This window comes from Gopherus evgoodei, chromosome 6, assembly GCF_007399415.2.
Source record: "Gopherus evgoodei ecotype Sinaloan lineage chromosome 6, rGopEvg1_v1.p, whole genome shotgun sequence".
Lineage (NCBI taxonomy): Eukaryota > Metazoa > Chordata > Testudines > Testudinidae > Gopherus > Gopherus evgoodei.
The window spans coordinates 54,818,978-54,837,840 of record NC_044327.1 but is presented as its reverse complement, the minus strand read 5'-3'; the positions used below and the strand labels follow the sequence as shown (position 1 = coordinate 54,837,840).

The 18,863-nt window shown below is 38.7% G+C and overlaps 1 protein-coding gene across 1 annotated transcript in view; it reads left to right on the top strand.

Annotated features, from left to right (window-relative positions):
- ADAMTS19 (ADAM metallopeptidase with thrombospondin type 1 motif 19) overlaps positions 1 to 18,863 on the top strand; it is a 271,247-nt gene that overhangs the window by 148,226 nt on the left and 104,158 nt on the right. The window contains 3 exon segments of the mRNA XM_030567704.1: positions 6,319 to 6,383; positions 6,386 to 6,409; positions 6,412 to 6,430. Of these exon segments, the coding sequence (XP_030423564.1) occupies positions 6,319 to 6,383; positions 6,386 to 6,409; positions 6,412 to 6,430 (108 nt within the window).

Below are 18,863 nucleotides of genomic sequence, written 5' to 3'. Positions count from 1 at the left end.
AAACTGCTGAGAAATAGGGCAGACACACTCCAAAACTGGTGGTTATTCTTGTATAAGACATACCTAACCAGCAACAAAAGTAAACTTCTGTCTCATCACACTGGCTAACAAGAAGTCAGAAATGCAGCTTCCTCAGGTATTCCAGTCCTGGATTCAACAGCCAGACACTAGACTTAATGGTGAGTGGTTATTTATAACCAATTTCATCAAACAAAGGGTTCTTCTGATCCCAAAGGTCACATACCCAGATCAATATATAACTCAGATTTTACCCAATAATCACACTGTTGCCAATCCTTTAGTATTTTATATCTAAAGGTTTATTTATAGAAAGAAAGAAAGAGGTGAGAGTTAAAATTGGTTAAAGGAATCAGATACATACAGTAATTGCAAGGTTCTAGGATCAGGGTTGAAGCAATGATGGCATAAACTGCTGGTTTGTAAGTCTCTGGTTTCTACAAAATCACTGGAATGCTGCCATGTCTAAGTTCATAGTCCAGAGATCAGAGCGAGAAAGAGATCAAATGGAGATTTTTTTCCAGGGACTTTTATAGCTTTTGCCACGTGGAGGGAAACTCACTTCAACTATCCAGATATATGTTGGGAAAATAACGCAGTGGGGCACAGACTATCCAATAAGCTCTTGGACTGCATTGCAGACAACTTTTTATTTCAGAAGGTTGAAAAAGCTACTGGGGGGAAGCTGTTCTAGATTTGATTTTAACAAATAGGGAGGAACTCGTTGAGAATTTGAAAGTGGAAGGCAGCTTGGGTGAAAGTGATCATGAAATCATAGCGTTCACAATTCTAAGGAAGGATAGAAGGGAGTACAGCAAAATAGAGACAATGGATTTCAGGAAGGCGGATTTTGGTAAGCTCAGAGAGCTGATAGGTAAGGTCCCATGGGAATCAAGACTGAGGGGAAAAACAACTGCTGAGAATTGGCAGTATTTCAAAGGGACACCATAACGGGTCCAAAACCAAGCTATTCCGCTGGGTTGGAAGATAGAAAATGTGGCAAAAGACCAGCTTGGCTTAACCACGAGATCCTGCATGATGTAAAGAATAAAAAGGACAAATTGGAGAAATGGTCTGAGGTAAACAGGATGAAGTTAATAAGGACAAATGCCCAAAGTGCTCACTTAGGAAGGAACAATCAGTTTCTACAGAATGGAAAGAGACTACTAGGAAGGAGTAGGGCAGAAAGGATCTAGGGTTACAGTGCCCAAAAGCTAAATATGAGTCAACAGTGTGCTGCGTTCCAAAAAAGCAAACATGATTCTGGGATGCATTAACAGGTGTTGTTGTGAGCAAGACATGAGAAGTCATTCTTCCGCTCTACTCTGCTCTGGTTAGGCCTCAGCTGGAGTATTGTGTCCAGTTCTGGGCACCGCATTTTAAGAAAGATGTGGAGAAATTGGAGCGGGTCCAGAGAAGAGCAAACAAGAATTATTAAAGGTCTAGAGAACATGACCTATGAAGGAAGGCTGAAAGAATTGGGTTTGTTTAGTTTGGAAAGAGAAGACTGGGAGGGGTATGATAGCAGTTTTCAGGTATCTAAAAGGGGTGTTGTAAGGAGGAGGGAGAAAACTTGTTCATCTTAGCCTCTAAGGATAGCACAAGAAGCAATGGGCTTAAACTGCAGCAAGGGAGGTTTAGGTTGGTCATTAGGAAAAAGTTCCTAACTGTCAGGGTGGTTAAATGCTAGAATAAACTGCCTTGGGAGGTTGTGGAGTTCTCCATCTCTGGAGATATTTAAGAGTAGGTTAGATAAATGTCTATCAGGGATGGTCTAGACAGTATTTGCTGCTGCCGTGAGGGCAGGGGACTGGACTCGATGACCTCTGAGTTCCCTTCCAGCCCTAGAATCTATGAAAACAAAGCCCTCAGTCTAGTCTGTGAAAAATCAGGTAACAAGATGGACTTTAGGGTTGCATAATTTAGTCACATGCTCTTGCATACTCTAGTGAAAACATTCACATGAAAATCCATCAGGGTGGATAGGCATCTTCCATGGTCATCGTGTTCATTGATGAGCCATCAACTTGAATACTCCATTCACAATGTGCTGGATGCAAATTACTCCATGGGTGATACCACAGGAGCAAACACATTTGAAATACAGGTACATAGTCAATATTCATAACTTCAGATACAAAAATGATATATGCATACAATAGGATAATCATGTTCAGCAAACCATAACTTCTCCATTAACACCTTACTTGAAGCAGTTTGTACAAGATTTGTTGTGATTATTTAACAGTGGTAGCAACAATCATCTACATGGTCATATTTTAATCATAACATCACATTATCTACCAGTATTTTTTTTCCTGAAACATCACAGTTCAGAGAAATCCTGTTTCCATCCCTGGATGTTAGAAAGGCCTTCTACCTGGATAGGGCTAAGCAGATTAGGAGATTGCCTAGACTCTTCATATACTTTGCAGAGAGAGCTAAAGTGGTTCCTATTTCTGCTCAATAACTTTTAAATGGATATTAGGTTGTATTTCTGTTATGAGTGTGCAGATGCTCATCCCTTTCTTCTCCCTCCAGTGAGTGAGAATGCATTCAAGCAGATCACAGGCAATATCTACTGCATTTTGGAAACAATGTTCCAGTATCAGAGATATGTGGAGACACTACTTGGACTTCTGCCATCAGATCTGACGTGTCATTTGTCTCTGTAGTACTATCTTCAGTTCTGAACCCTGTTCCAAAGCTCCCTCCTGCTTCTAGGGATATGCTTGGAAGTCAGCTGAAGTTAAGAACTCATAGGGAAAGGAGAAGGAAAACGTTACTCACTTTGTGCAGTAACTGTAGTTCTTTGAGATGTGTGTCTTAGTGCTTGACTATTCGTCCTCCTTTCCCTCTGCTTCAGTTGTTCCCTAGGGAACAGAAGGAACTGAGGGCAGTTGGCCAGTGCATCCCTATATAGCCTCAGTGACTGACATGAGGAGGCATAACTCTCATGTGTGAGCCGAATGGACATTGCTAACTAGAAATCTCTGATTGAAGGCTCAGGAGGCACATATGCACATGAAGTGGAGCACCCATAGGGACATACATCTCAAAGAACTACAATTACTGCGTGGGATGAGTGACATTTCCCTCTCTTAGGAATCTTGTCCCCCTGAAGCACATGCTAGAATTTTTCAACCGAAACTCCAGGTCACAGTTTTTTCTGTATTGCATGAGAACAGGAGTATTAAACATTATTTAAAAATGACAGAGGCTTTTTAATTATACACTGAACATGGGAGCAGTATGTTTTTTTCCCCATACTTCACCAATATTACGGCTGGATCTCTGGAGTTGAGGGTTCCTCTGTCTTCATATTAATCGAATAATTTGTCTGTCCATGGACACTGTTTGCAATTTATACTTATTATTGCTAATTTTATTCATGTTTTTATGATGTGGACATTTGTCCACTAGTAACTGGGCAAAGACAGTTGATAACTTTTTGATACTCTACCTATCAGAGCTAGTCCGCATTCACTAAAACACATGCAAAATAATAGAGGGATTTGCCCCTCAAAGATACACTAGAAGATTCCGTACTGGGGGCATGTATTGTACTAAGACTTTTTTTTACACAAAATATAAGGAGTATATTTACTGCTACCCTATGAAATATCATTAACCATATAAATAGCAGACAAAATAAATGAAAACAATATTCATTTCTGAAACAATCCATTTTATTGATTATGCACTTATTAATTCACAAAATGTGATATTCATAACAGCTGTAGTGCAAATTAGTGAGGTTCTAGTGCATTTAGTAATTCTATGTTTAATTATCCATAAAAAACATCTTTGATCATCAACAGGTTAAGAGAATTTTAACATCTTCTATCAAGCATGCATCAGTTCAGTACTGTTTTTTTCTGACATATGTAACCATCAATGTTTCTTTTAGGCTTTTTTCTTAGACATGAATTGAGTTTTAAAAATTCACTGAGTTCAAGCAAAGACTTTTCAAGTACAAATTTTGTTATTTGAGTTTTGTGGAAAGCCCACAGGTTTCAGTGAGGATACTTTAATCATAACAAAAGAGCAATTGTTCAGGGTTTTGGTTTGGTTTGGTTTTTTGGTTATTTTGCGTGGATTTAACCTTGGAGCAATTCCAGCTGTGTTAATAAGCCACAGGAAACTGCAGTGAACATATACATATGAAGAAATTCTTTTTTACCTAAGGAAACTGCAGTGAATATATATTAGTTAAACAAGAGCAGCTGCTTACCGAAGCCATTTTTCCCCTTACACATGAAATTAATAACCATGGACAAAACATGAAACTAGTTTCTCCATTAGTAGTTGACTGATTTACATCCAGTAGCTAGTGTTGATGTGGCTTTCATGTATAAGGTCAACTTTGTTTAATGAGGAATAAAGCATTAATTGTATATGATGCTTTTGGCTATATCTAAAATCAGAATCTAATTAATGTAAGTAGAATGCAGGCTTCACATTCCAAGTGTTAGACCCTAGAAGATTAGCAGTGATCAACACACTTATAAGAACTGTATGTACAAAGAAGCCTTGGTTACATAAATTGATATTGTTGTTTGTAATGAAGTACTACTGGTTCGTTTCTTCCTTGCAGTAGATACGGAATTTATCAAAGGATTTACCTGTTCAGTGCTATATCATGCCTGTGGGAGCCAGTAGAATAGTAAGGGGAACTAGCAGCTATAGCAGTCAAGCAGTGGTGGAGGGAAGCATTAAGCGTATATAAGGAACATCATCATTTTAGAAGAGAGGAGCTGGCTAAGGCACCTCTTTCCCCTTCTCATTTGCTTTGCTGCTCTGCCAGGAAAGACTGGCAGGAAAGGCTAGGAGCCTCAAACTCCTCAACCAGTCACCAGTACTTCTGCTACATCCAGACTTCACCAGCCAGAGAAGAGTTGAGAGCTTTCTCTCTTTTAGGCCAACACATTGCATTTATGTTCCATTTTGTAGGGGTGTGGGGAAGGTATGTTGTGGAAAACCTTCAGGAACATTTCACTTCTTGTGCAAACAAAGCCCTGCAAACAAAGCCCATAGAGAGGGCTTCCCCAGTGTAAAATAACATTTCACAGTGTAACATAGTTGCCTTTTTTGGTCTGTCTACACTGAGAAGTTAGGTAATTCTGTTACCTTTCTTCTAGCATTTCTCCATTAGTGCTGACAATAGTGGGGAGCACTTGTATAGACTAGCCCCCAGACAATTTAACCACTGCATTGTGCAAACCTAGTCAGAACAGCAGTGGGGGTAGTGGCTAAAATTCCTACTGTAGATAAGGCCTTTTGTTTACAGGCTGACAAGTTAAAATATTTGGACTCATCCTATTAGATGTAAATTTAGAAAGTTAATTATGACTAAATTCCAAATGCTTCTAGCCATTTAACTGTATTAGAAACATCTAACCAATATGTTGGTTCAGAGGACACCATTCTTTTGAAGGGGTGTTCCATAGGAAATAGGCTGTACATTTTGGAATATGTAAATAATCAAATAGACTGCTTAAACCAAGGTCTTTAAAAATAGGAGCCTAAAATCCTACGCTCTTAAATAAATGATCTCAGTCAAATAAAGCTGCGTGGTGCTCAGCATTTTGGAATATTAGATCATTTATTTATTAGCCTAATCATGGAGTTTGAGTGTCTAACTTTTAGACTCCTGTTCTTGACAACCTAGTTTTAGATCATATGCTTGATAGTGTCCTTGGCATTTATGATAAATGTGATGGTTAGACTGCGTCTATTAAAATTGTTATAGTTTATTGAATTTGAGGTTTCCTGTAAAACTTATCTTCTTTTATATTTGTGCACTGAACTCCATATTGGTGCTTAACACTTAATAAATACTAATGTTAAATGGAAGAGTATAAACTGAAGAACAGAAAATAAATCTAAAGTCTATTAACAAAAAAATTGTGCAGATTTGTGGATAAATTATCAGATTTATATTGCCCTTTTTAACAATATGCGGTTCCAATTTTACTGTATTACTTTACATTTTCAAATTTACTGTATTACAATGTTACTGTATTTATCTTATTTAAATACATAACATTGTTTCGGAACAAATTTGTGCACACTATATACTGTGTAAATGAGTATAGTGTCACTATCCTGATCTTCTCTTCTCTCTTCTATATTCACTAATTGCATATTTTCTTTAATTAGTCTGTAAACAGTATAGGGTAGGTACATCCCTATGTGTTAGTTCAGCACCAGCACAATAGGGCCCCAATCCAGGGCCATAATGTAAGTATTAATAATAAATAATACTCATAATGATTAATCCTAGTGTGGTGGTTGTGTTTTCCTAGGTATAGCATATTTGAGTGGAATGTGCAGTGAAAAACGAAAATGTATTATTGCAGAGGACATGGTCTGAATCTCGCATTTACCATTGCCATGAGATGGGTCACAAGTAAGTACACAAAAGAAAACTAAGGATTCCTAACTTTTATTGGCATGTATTATTCCAGACTCTAAATTTTATTTTAATACAGGAGTTTATCCTTTATCACTTAGCACAGGAGCTTTGGTTTTGTATGTGTGTTCTTGTTTTTTAATTAAGGAAGGCTATTACTTTACAATGAGTTAAGAAATTCATTTTTTGATTTAAAATTGACATACTTTGTCAATATAGCACATAAGCCAGAAAACAAATCTTTGAATGGCACATTAGTCATTCTATATATACAGGTTTCAGAGTAGCAGCCATGTTAGTCTGTGTCCGCAAAAGAACAGGAGTACTTGTGGCACCTTAGAGACTAACAAATTTATTTGAGCATAATCTTCATGGGCTACAGCCAGCTTCTTCAGATGCATAGAATGGACAATATATTGAGGAGATATATATACACATACAGAGAGCATGAAAAGGTGGGAGTTGTCTTACCAAATCTGAGAGGTCAATTAAGTAAAGAGAAAAAAAAATTTGAAGTGATAATCAAGATAGCCTAGTACAGACAGTTTGATAGAAGTGTGAGAATACTTACAAGGGGAGATAGATCCAATGTTTGTAATGGCTCAGCCATTCCCAGTCCTATTTAAACTTAAAACTGATTGTATCTAGTTTGCATATCAATTCCAGCTCAGCAGGTTCTCATGGAGTCTGTTTTTGAAGCTTTTCTGTTGCAAAATTGCCACCCACAATTGTTCCATTCTGTGCTGTAGCCCACGAAAGCTTATGCTCAATAAATTTGTTAGTCTCTAAGGTGCCACAAGTACTCCTGTTCTTTCTATATATACAATTAATTCATTAGAACATTTGGAAGATCTAATTTTAATCTGGGGAAAAAACAGTGTCTTCCTGAACTTGTTTTTGGGATTTTGGTACTATGCATCATAGGCAGCTCTGACTAATATTGCCAAAAAAGACTGAGATTTTATTGAGTTTGCCAGTCTCAAAATAGTTCCTATTAAATCACAATGGTCATCAAAACAATAGCTTCCCTCCACCCCAAACAGCACAAAGATTGTTCTGAAGCTGAAGATGTACATTTTTACAACCAGATGTTGTTCCTTATTGGCTAGAAGGGGTAAGTAGGGAGTATTAAGGAGCAAACTGAATACAAAAACGCAATATGCTGCCAAAACAAATTAGATATCAAACTTGGAATTCACTACTGCTTGATCTCGCCACCCTTCAAAAGAATAAGTCGGCTTTACAACTTCAAATTTTTACTGGGGGAGAATCTTCTTATTAACCCTCAGTATCTGATAAAAGTTTATCAATTAGGTCATGTTTTAAAAAGCAGCTTCAGTTTTTGAGACTATCATTTCTGGAGGCTCTGCACTAGACAGCTCCATCTGAGCTCTTGCATCTGCAGTTGACTTCAGTTGAAACTGTGAGCTCTCAGCACGTCTGAAAATCAAGTGTCTCAAGATGGGCACCCTAAATTGGAAGCCACTTTTGAACATTTTAATCATACTGTCTAGAAAACTGAGATCCCAGTATCTAATACTGAAGAAGAAAGTCAATACTAAATGAGATTTTGGTTTTAAGGATAGCCTTTCTCAGTGAATTAGAGATGAACGATTTCTATGCAGTCATGGAGGATAGTGAGGAGGGTTACAGGGATGTTCATTCCAGGTGAATCCCTTCCACAGAAGAATGTAGTGGCCTCAAATTATCTTAAACTTTAAAAAACAATATAGAAATAAACACTTTCCTTTAAATTAATTTTTGGATAGCTGCTGCTTCTAGAAAGGAATTCTCAGAGAAAATACAATGAAATGTAAAAGGCAAAACCAAAAAACCCATGACCTGTTTGTAGATGACAATGAAAACCATCCACTGTTATAAAATGCATAAATAAATAAGCTTTATGAGCTCTTGTTGGCAAGATTTTTCAAAGAGCACATTTAGTGCACACAGCATTAAGTACAAACAAGTATGCTTGCAAAAACTTGGCAATATTTTCAGAACTGGAATTGAAGTGCCTTATGCAATTGAAAATAATTAATAGTTTAATTTTTTGTGAGTTTGTTTTTGCATATCAAACTCCTTAATTGTATATTCTGTACTTTTGGAATGGATTTCTGTCTGACCTACATGCAGACCTAATTGCAGGCACCTAATAGAACAACTCTGCAAAGCTGTGGTGCATTTGAGAGTATTTTTTTCAGTTACCTACTTTGATATATCCACAAAATGCTCATAACCATCTGTGCATAATTGTAAATACATATTAAAGTACCTATGGCTCTGTAGTCATACTGTTATTTTTATTATTAATGTCATTTTTGTGCCCTCCATTAAGCACACAAAAGGGAGTTTCTATATGTAGCTGTCACAGTTCCCAATGAATGCATTTTGAACATCATTCTATTGAACAATGATAATATAGAGAGTTTTTTGGTGGAGGCTGGAGTAGAGGTGGAGGTAAGGAGAGTGGTTAGAGGAGGATTATTTTACAAGCATAAAGGGGAAGGGGATGAGGAAAGGAAATATGAGTGAGAAAAAAATGAGAAATGGAAGGGAATGAGGAAGGAAAAGATATTAGGTACTCAGATACTATAATAAGAACTGAGATGGATAAATAGGTAGCAGAAGGAGAGAGGTGCATTGTGGAAACCATAAGCAAGACTGGCAGCAGAGGGACAGAGAATGAAGAGGGCAAAGGTGCACAGCCAGTCAGCATAGTTTGTTCCATTCAAACCTGTCTAATTTTTGTATCATAGCATGGAATATATATGTTTTGTGTCTAAATTGCAAATTGAAATGTATGACATCTTTTATTCTACTAATAAATAACACTTCTCTATAGCATGATAAGAAAAATATGGTACTTTTAATGTGTTGTGCAGCTTTGCTGCAGCTCTTTAGATGTGAGGAGGGAGCCAAATTCAGTCATCATAAAGCTGAAAACCTGTTTCAGAGATCTGTAAATAAAAATACTCTACTATTATAAATGGCTGTAGCATTGTAAAAATTCTTAAAGTGATTTTTGTAAACAGTTTTTCAAGTTAAAATCCTGATTGTTTCGTGCAGAAATAAATTTAGATCTGAAACATTCCAGAATTCTTTAGGAACAAATGCCACATGAAATTACCAGACAGTACATGCTACAGATGGTTATCTTTGGTGTTACTCAATTACTGAGGTGTTTCACTATATTACAATTTGTCTGCAAGTGCCTTGATTCAGTAATGCATGTTTCCCCCCCATGGGAACCACAGTCTATTCATGCTCTTGGTTCTGTTAAAAGATGCATTTAAATATGAGATTAGTGGAATCAACATGGATTATCTTCTTTCATTCACATTTTGAATTGCTTGTTTTTAGATTTTACCAGTTTCAGGCTTCCCCACTCAATTAGTTACATTATTATTAAAATGAGATTATGGCTTTTCAGCTTCTGTTTTCCTTTTGGGTAAATTTAACTGCTGCTTTGTTACTTGAGTTGATCAGTCAATTAGTGGTTAATAGGAGTTCTACGTTTGTTGGCCTCTGAGGCTCAAGATGCTGACACTGCTTGGCATCTACAGGTCTTAATCTTGATTTTAGAGGTAAACTATCCTGTTACTGTATCTGTGGAACTTAATCTTTGTGCTTCTGTTTCATACCTTCCTCCCACCCCTTTCTCTTACATAGAACTTGGCCTGTGTGTGTTCTTCCATTTCATTTGTAGGTTTTTATAATAATCAGAAGAAACCTTCTCTTAGTGGGAAACATTTATTTGTGTATTTATTACAGTATGCCTAGAGGACATAACTAAGATTGGAGCCTCGTTGTTCCAGTCTCTGTACAAGTATAAACTGAAGGGCTTAAAATCTAAATAAATAATATATAATAGCACTTAGCACAATTTGGGAGCCATATAAATAATTGGAAGCATTCACTGGGTATCATCTAGTATCTGTGTAGCTAGAAAACTAATTCTTAAAATAGCTTACTGTGATCACACCTTCCCTATAGAATGCTACTATAAATGTACCCAGCCTTGTTTTTAACTTTTTAAAGCTAATCACAGAATACAGGTTACTTAACTAAGTGAAACATTTTGTATCAATGTGTTAAAATAGCTGTCTCCAGAAAAGGATATATCAAAGAGCCAGATATCTGATACAATAATACCATATAGGGGCACAGAAAGCTGAGTAGTAGCTCCAGGCCCTCTCTTGCTGTGTTCCTGCTTCTATGGGTCCATTGGACCGACACTCCTGAGCACTCCTCCAGCTGCGAATTCCTCAACAAGGACGAAGCTACTGAGGAAATATTATGTATTTGGCTGCAGGAGGGGATGATGTAAGTATTCTGGCCCTGACTGATCTGCAAGGTACCTCCTCCTTAACCCCACAGAGCCCTCCAAGGCATTTAGGAGGAGTAGTGGAATTCTTCTGTGCAAGTCGTGGACACATACATCCCTTTTCCTGTGAAGATGTGGAGATCCTTCCACAGAGGACCCCTCGATGCACAGATCACAAGGGCACAGTTTGGCCCCTAGTTACTAATTTCACCTTGTTGATAACTTCCTTTATGCTTTCCAGCACAAAAATCCATTCTAAAGCATTTTAGTAAGAAATACATATTAGGATTAAACAATATCAGCATTAATACTTCTATTAATAGAGTCCATGACTGTCTTCCTGAAGGAATAATTTAGATGACAAATCCATTATTTCAATTTCTCACACTGCTTTTATTTCCCATTTCCTTAGCAGTTCACTGTAGTTCAGAATGTGCCCTGTTAAGTAAGATGATTCAGTTGTAGCAGCAACAGTATTCTCTCAAGTTACCAAGCCAAAAGTTTTCAAACTAAGGTGCCTAAAGCTCACCTTTTCAATCCATTTTTAGGTACCTAAATGGAAGTGGTCTGATTTCAAAAGTGCTGAGCTCTTGCTGTTCCCCTTGATTTCCATGGGAGCTGAGATTACTCAGCACTTCTGGAAACCAAGATACTTCTGTTTAGGTGCCTGAATATGGATTTGGAAACTTAACTTTATTGCCCAAAGTTTGAAAAACTTCCACAGTATGGAAGATGTGATTTTTTTTTTTTAGGAGAATTTTCATGCTAACTACAGAACAAAATGCTAAGCAAATAGCTTACATACATACATTTATAACAGTATTGTTAGCAGTTAACATTCCTTTGTGAGGTCTTCAGGTTTGCAGTGTTGTGGGTCAATTTTGAGGTCAATCATCGCATAGCACAATCATGCTTTTATGTTATTTTTGGCACACACTGGGCTATCTTTTTTGTACAGTAGCTAGAAGCTTTTATTTCTACAGGAAACACTAATCTGCTAAGTTTATCCATGTGTAAGTAAGAGAACAGTTTTGGATCAGCTCCTCATAACAAAGAAGGTACCATACTTCACTTGCTTCTTTATTAAATGGTTATTCTATTGAATTGACAAAACACATAAGTAAAATAGAGAGTTTTCCTTTTATTTATTATGTAGGGGCTGACTTTGATCACAGACTGGTTTTACATTAGGGTAGTTCAACTGGTTTCGATAGATACTCCTAATTTATACTGGTATAATAAGAACAAAATTAGACTCTAAGGTAGCTGTGAAAAACTGATTCAGACAAAATACATTGAAAAACTACACTTAAAGCAAATTTGTTTTTATTTTTTTTTATTTTCTTTATTTAAGGTTATTTACAAGGCACCTATTCTAAGGTTTAGGCTCCCTGACAAGACATCAAAAATCCATCCCATCCATAATAATAAAATAAAAGCAATGGGAAAATAAGGGTAGATCCACAAAGAGCAGCCAATCAGCCAAAAAGCAGCAAGGTATCCCATCCCTAAAGTCTCCAAAGACCCCCATCATTCACCATGATCACCTCAGCTTTTTTAACAGATTTGGGTATTTTGAATCAAAAGTGGGTGACAGAGTTTCAAAATCATGGAGCCATGCTAATAAACACCAGCTGAGAATTTTTTTGCCTGGCAAAATTAGTTTATAACACCAAACATTCAAATTGTTCTGGAAAGGTTTTCAGAAGATACATTTGCAAATCGGGATTTTAGAGATGAATTCAGTTTATCCTGAGGTTTTTTGTTTTCACTTTCTGGTTGGCTACAAACTGAAAGCCGAATGCCCTTTTTAGAATTTTCAAAATCACAAAAACTAATTTGTTTGGTTCAAGTTCTAAGAACAGGCAAAGTTCTAGGGAGGATCTTATTTTATCCAAGCATATTTTGCTCTAATGGAGACTTACACTGATGAGTCTTGTGAAGACAGATAGCTAGTTAGAGGAAGAGATAGCTTGGGAAGAAATACAGTACAAAAATTAGCCAGAGTGAAGAATCTACTCTTGGCAGGCTTCGTACAGCCACATCCCCCAGCCCCTCAGAAATGCTTTGTCAGCATTTCTTTAGCAAGTTTAAAAGATGTAAAATCATTTTATCATTTGAAATTTAAAAGATTAAACCAAATAGGTAAAATTTTCAGTTTTCCATCCTGTGCTTGAGCAATGCACTACAAGATAATTCTTTAATTAACATCACTCTGGTGTAATGTCCAATATGTGGAAAACACTTTATGTAATGCATAACTTTAGTAGATATTTAAAAAACATTTCAGTTAATTGTGAGAAAATTGACAAAATATTGTGTAAAATAATGTCAATGTTTTTCATTAATAAACAGAGTTAGCCGCCTTTTTGGCAATCCAATGAATATCTGATGGCTCAAAGTTTTCTTTTCCTAATTATATAATTTTTTCATTTGATCACATGGTATAGTTCAGTGATTATTCTTGGCATAGAACTGAGTACATAAATCTTAGATATAATTGTTTATCATAAAATACTGAAATTTGCAGTATTTGCCTTTAGCCTTTTCTTTGTTGTTGCTGCCCACTTGCCCTGTATTATTAGATACTTTAATTTAAAAATCCACCAACAGGCCAAGTATTTGTTTCATTTTTTCAAGTTAAATAAAACAACCACAGCAAAGTTTTAAACTATTTGTATTACCTGTATATGCTTCAGTCAAGGACCCAAACTGTGTACTCCAGTAGAGTTACAGATGGGAGGAATCAGAAGGACAAAGGATCACTTTGGGAAGGTTCATACTATGAAGTTTTCTTAATTTTTCTTGAGGGGTTTTTGTAGGGAGGAATTTTAGTGGGGCACTCCTCTCCCCCACATAGATGTGGTTCCTTCATATTTTTCCTGTGATAACACTTATTCCTTTCTCTTCCACATGTTGCCTATGCAAAAACTCCATTTGGGAGGTGATACAGATGCACAGCTTATAGGAGGCACAGATTGCCTGTCATTTAGCCCCTACTGTAGGAGAGAGGAGAATGCCTGAGACAGTAGCTTCTCTTCCTCCCCCAGTCCCACATTCTATTTCCATGTTTACATGTATGACATAATGCATATGTAAAGCAAAGGCACAGAGCACAAGTTACACAAGTTTCTTACAGTGAGCAATGCAACAAATATCATGTAAATTATACTGTAGCAGCCATATCAGAGAAAATGACACTTGGATAGGAAAATGTTATATAACAATGGAATGAGAAAGCATACTGGGAGCTCTTAATTTTCCATCACTTATGCCCTTGCTGAATCCAACAACTCGTGGAAGAACAGGGTGTAAGTGGCAGAGGGAATTAAGAAAAGCTGTTTTGCAGAAGTCACAAGCTCACATAGATGGCAGGGTGAAGTACAATGTTCCACATGTCCTCAGTGAACTTTATGACTCTTAACATATTTGTTTGAATATGTATTGCATTAATAACATTAACTGCTCTTAAAACGGTTATAAGGTTCAAAGCATATTCTAAAATATTGTCATTATCTTAGAGCCTTAATAGCTGGAAAGAGACAAGTATTCCTTGGCCACATGTTTCTTTTGATTTCTGAATAAAATTCATAGAGTAAGGAGTGGGTTTGGTTTTCCTAGGCTGTCATAAACAGATAGCTAAGGGTTAATGTCTCTTTCACCTGAAAAGAAGTAATCTGAACCACCTGACCAGAGGACCAATCAGGAAACAGGATTTTTTTCAGCTCTGGGTGGAGGGAATTGTGTGTCTGAGGTCTTTGTCTTCTGCCTGTATGCTATCTCGGATGAGAAGTTTTTCTATTTCCTGCTTTCTAATCTTCTGTTTCCAGTTGTGAGTACCAAAGATCAGATAAGGATATATATGTTCTTTTGTATTTACATGTCTATAATTGCTGAAGTGCTTTGAATTGTATTCTTTTTGAATAAGGCTGTTTATTCAATATTCTTTTAAGCAAATGACCCTGTATGTGTCACCTTAATACAGAGAGACTATTTTTATGTATTTTTCTTTCTTTTTCTATAAAGCTTTCTTTTAAGACCTGTTGGAGTTTTTCTTTAGTGGGGAACTTCAGGGAATTGGGTCTGCAGCTCACCAGGGAATTGGTGGGAGAAAGAAGTCAGGGGGAGGTCTGTGTGTGTTAGATTTACTAGCCTGATTTTGCATTTCCTCTGGGTGAAGAGGAAAGTGCTTTTGTTTCCAGGACTGGAATTACAAAGGGTGGACTCCCTCTGCTTAGATTCACGGAGGTTGCTTCTGTGTATCTCTCCAGGAGCACCTGGAGGGGGGAGGGAAAAGATTTATTTCCCTTTGTTGTGAGACTTAAGGGTTTGGGTCTTGGGGTCCCCAGGGAAGGGTTTCGGGGGGACCAGAGTGCCCCAAAACACTCTAATTTTTTGGGTGGTGGCAGCAGTACCAGGTCCAAGCTGGTAACTAAGCTTGGAGGTTTTCATGCTAACCCCCATATTTTGGATGCTAAGGTCCAAATCTGGGACTAGGTTATATGACATGGTGTGCAGCGTTGGGATAGACAGAATCCAGAAGCCAGTAGGAATATTATATTTTTCTTTTCTCTGCTAGGGGCTTTTAGCAGGGAGAGTTTGGTTTTAAAAGGGAACCAGAGAGAATTTTTTTTTCTGCTCTCTCTGGCAGTTTTTGGCTTGCATATTAAGCAAGGAACCATTAAGCTGTGACAAACAGGTCTTTGTGACAATAGCACTCCCATTGAGAGTCATTACCAGCACTATATACATGCAAATAAAGTGGTTTTTCTGGTTTACTTTACATTGAAAAAAAATTAGCTAGGAAGAAAGGGAAAAGGCACTGTTGCTAGGCAGACCCCAGGAGGCAACAGAGAACCTGCAGTTCAGACAACAAACACCGGAGGGCACCCCAACACAAGGAAAACAGGAACCATGCCTTCCAATACAAAAATGGAGGGCCGAAGAACAAATCAAAGAAGCTGAACACAGGCGACAACTGGAAAAAAAGGCAAAAAGAGGTGGAGCTGAAAGAAAAGGAAGAAAGCATCAAACTGGCAGCCTACAAAAGAGAACAAGCAGCCAAAGAGGCAGCCCACAAAAGAAAACTAGAAGAAGAAGAGGTGGCCCACAGAAGGAAACACGAAGAAGAAGAGGTGGCACACCGAAGGAAACAAGAAGAAGAAGACATGGCCCACCGCCGAGAAATGGAAAAACAACAAAAAGAAAGTGAAGAGAAGGAAAAACAGAGAAAACATGAACTGGACTTAGCGCAAGCTGGGCTGCATTCGCCAGCCAATCCTAACAACCCTTCACCAATTATGGTTCCACATCCCAGGAAATTTCCCACCTACAAGGCAGGTGATGACACCGAGGCCTTCTTGAAAAATTTGAAAGAGCCTGTCTTGGGTACAGCATCTCTGAAGACCAGTACATGGTAGAATTGAGGCCACAGCTCAGTGGACCTTTAGCAGAGGTGGCAGCTGAAATGCCTAAGGAGAACATGAACGACTATAAACTTTTTCAAACCAAGGCCAGATACAGAATGGGAATAACCCCGGATCATGCCGGTCGGCGTTTCAGAACCCAAAAGTGGAAACCAGATGAGTCATTTCCCAAACACGCCTACTACGTTGGGAAAAATTATAAGGCCTGGATATCAGGACACAATGTTAAAACCTTGGAAGAACTGCACCTCCTCATACAAATGGAGTAGTTCTTGGATGGTGTTCCTGAGGACATAACACGGTACATACAAGATGGAAAACCCAAAAATCTCGCTGAGGCGGGAGAGATTGGAGCCAAATGGATGGAAGTGGCAGAAAGCAAGAAAGCTACTGTCAAGGGGAACGAATACCCCAGGGGGCACACCGACCATAAACCCTACAACCGAGGACAGCCAAAGACCCCACATACAACCCAAGTAAAGCCACAGACGCCCTATTCTTCCACCTCACCAGTCTCCAGTAACTCACCTCGGCCCAGTGATCCATCAGATGGCAGATGCTTTAAGTGTAATGAACTGGGACATATCAAGGCCAACTGTCCAAAGAACACCATCCGAGTGCAATTCATTACACCACCATCACACCAAAGATCCCCAGGCCCAGATGCCTTGGAGCGGAGGGAAAATTTGAGAGTGGGCAGAAAGAAGGTTACTGCGTGGAGAGACACGGGGGCACAAGTGTCAGCTATCCACCAATCCTTTGTAGACCCCAAATTCATCAACCCAAAGGCCCAAGTGACAATTTACCCCTTCATATCACAAGCTGTAGACCATGCCTATAGCTGAACTGCCCTGTCCAGTACAAAGGCTGGTCAGGAATGTGGACTTTTGCAGTCTATGACAATTATCCTATCCCATGCTACTGGGGGACGACTGGCCACCAGGTGAAGCGCCGCCAAGAGAGTGGGAATGGTTACACGTAGCCAAACCAGCAAGCTTCCAGACCATTCCTGTTCCTGAGCCTTCCACAGACGCCCCGTCTGTGTTACCAGAGACCAGACAGAGGTAGTGGACCAGGATACCATGCCAACCACTGAAACAGCCACAGCACCTCCAGTTCCAGGCCCGGAACTGCAACAGGCAACCAGCACCAGCAATTGCAACCACATCTTCAAACTCAACGCCAGTAGGCGCCAGCGAGCCAGACTGGCAGAAGCAACGCCATACCCAAACGGCTCAGCCAGAGCCTGAAATATCCTCAGGTTGCACCAGCGGAAAGCGGTTCACCAGCAACGGAACACACCCCATCCACCTATATCACTTCCAGAGGGACCAAGCCCAAGTCCACAGTCTGAGGAAGAACTGGTGACCCCAGCCTCAAGGAAACAGTTTCAGACTGAGCAGGAAGCAGATGACAGCCTTCAGAAAGCTGTGGGCGGCGGCACGGAGCACCCCACCGCCTCTCAGCTCTTCTAATCGATCCCGGTTTGTTATAGACCAAGGACTTTTATACAAGGATATTCTTTCTGGTGGACACCGGGAAGAATGGCAGCCGCAAAAACAGTTGGTGGTTCCAACTAAGTACCGGGGGAAGCTCTTAAGCTTAGCCCTGATCATCCCAGTGGCCATGCTGGGGTGAACAGAACCAAGGACCGGTTGGGGAAGTCCTTCCACTGGAAGGGGATGGGCAAGGACGTTGCCAAGTATGTCCGGTCTTGTGAGGTATGCCAAAGAGTGGGAAAACCCCAAGACCAGGTCAAGGCCCCTCTCCAGCCACTTCCCATAATTGAGGTCCCACAGAATAAAATCTTGCTAAATAGAAAGTTGGCTATGCAGCTGGCTATGCACATCAGCAAGATGTCTCTGTAACAAGGTCAATGCCCCTGCAAGCTAAATTATTCCCTTACAAGTTCCTGAGGAAATCCATTTGTGCCATCAGCTATGTGCTTTTCTCTTATAAGCAAAAACAATTATTTGTGGACCTGGCTGTGGGATGAGTTACCAGCCATGTGTTTGGTCACAGCCTCATGATTATGAACCGAATAAACAGTAGCTATACTTTCCATGTAACTCATATTACTAACAACATAAAAACAACATATAAAAAGCTGCTATTAGGTCATTTTGTCTATGAACTCTTCAATATAACAATAATATTGGCAGCACTTACAGAATTTTATGTCCTCAAAATGCTGGACAAATTAATAACTGATTACACAATGGCCCATACAGATCCCATGCTAGCTAAGTAAGTATTATCCTCATGTTATTGAAAAGGAAGCCTAATAACAGGTTACATAACTGTTGGGACACACATTGAATCAATATTAGAGCCAGGATAACACTGAGAGCTTATGGCTCAAATCCATTTTTTAAGACTTGGATCACACTAATGTACTCCATAGAACTTGGGAATAGTGGGAGAAAAGTTATTCATAATATTTTAGTCAGAAAAGGAATGTGTCTCATATTACTTATTGAATGGTTTGCCAAAATGAAAAAACTATTCACTGGGTAATTTCATTTTTAAAACTATGTTACATTCATGAATAAATTATTCAAATCTATTCAGCTAGATCCTATCAAAGTTTTCCCTTCTCAATAATGATCTTCTCTCACAATTAGATTCTGTTCTTTGTATATCAGGGTGGAGCCTAATCATACATGAAGTTAGTTGT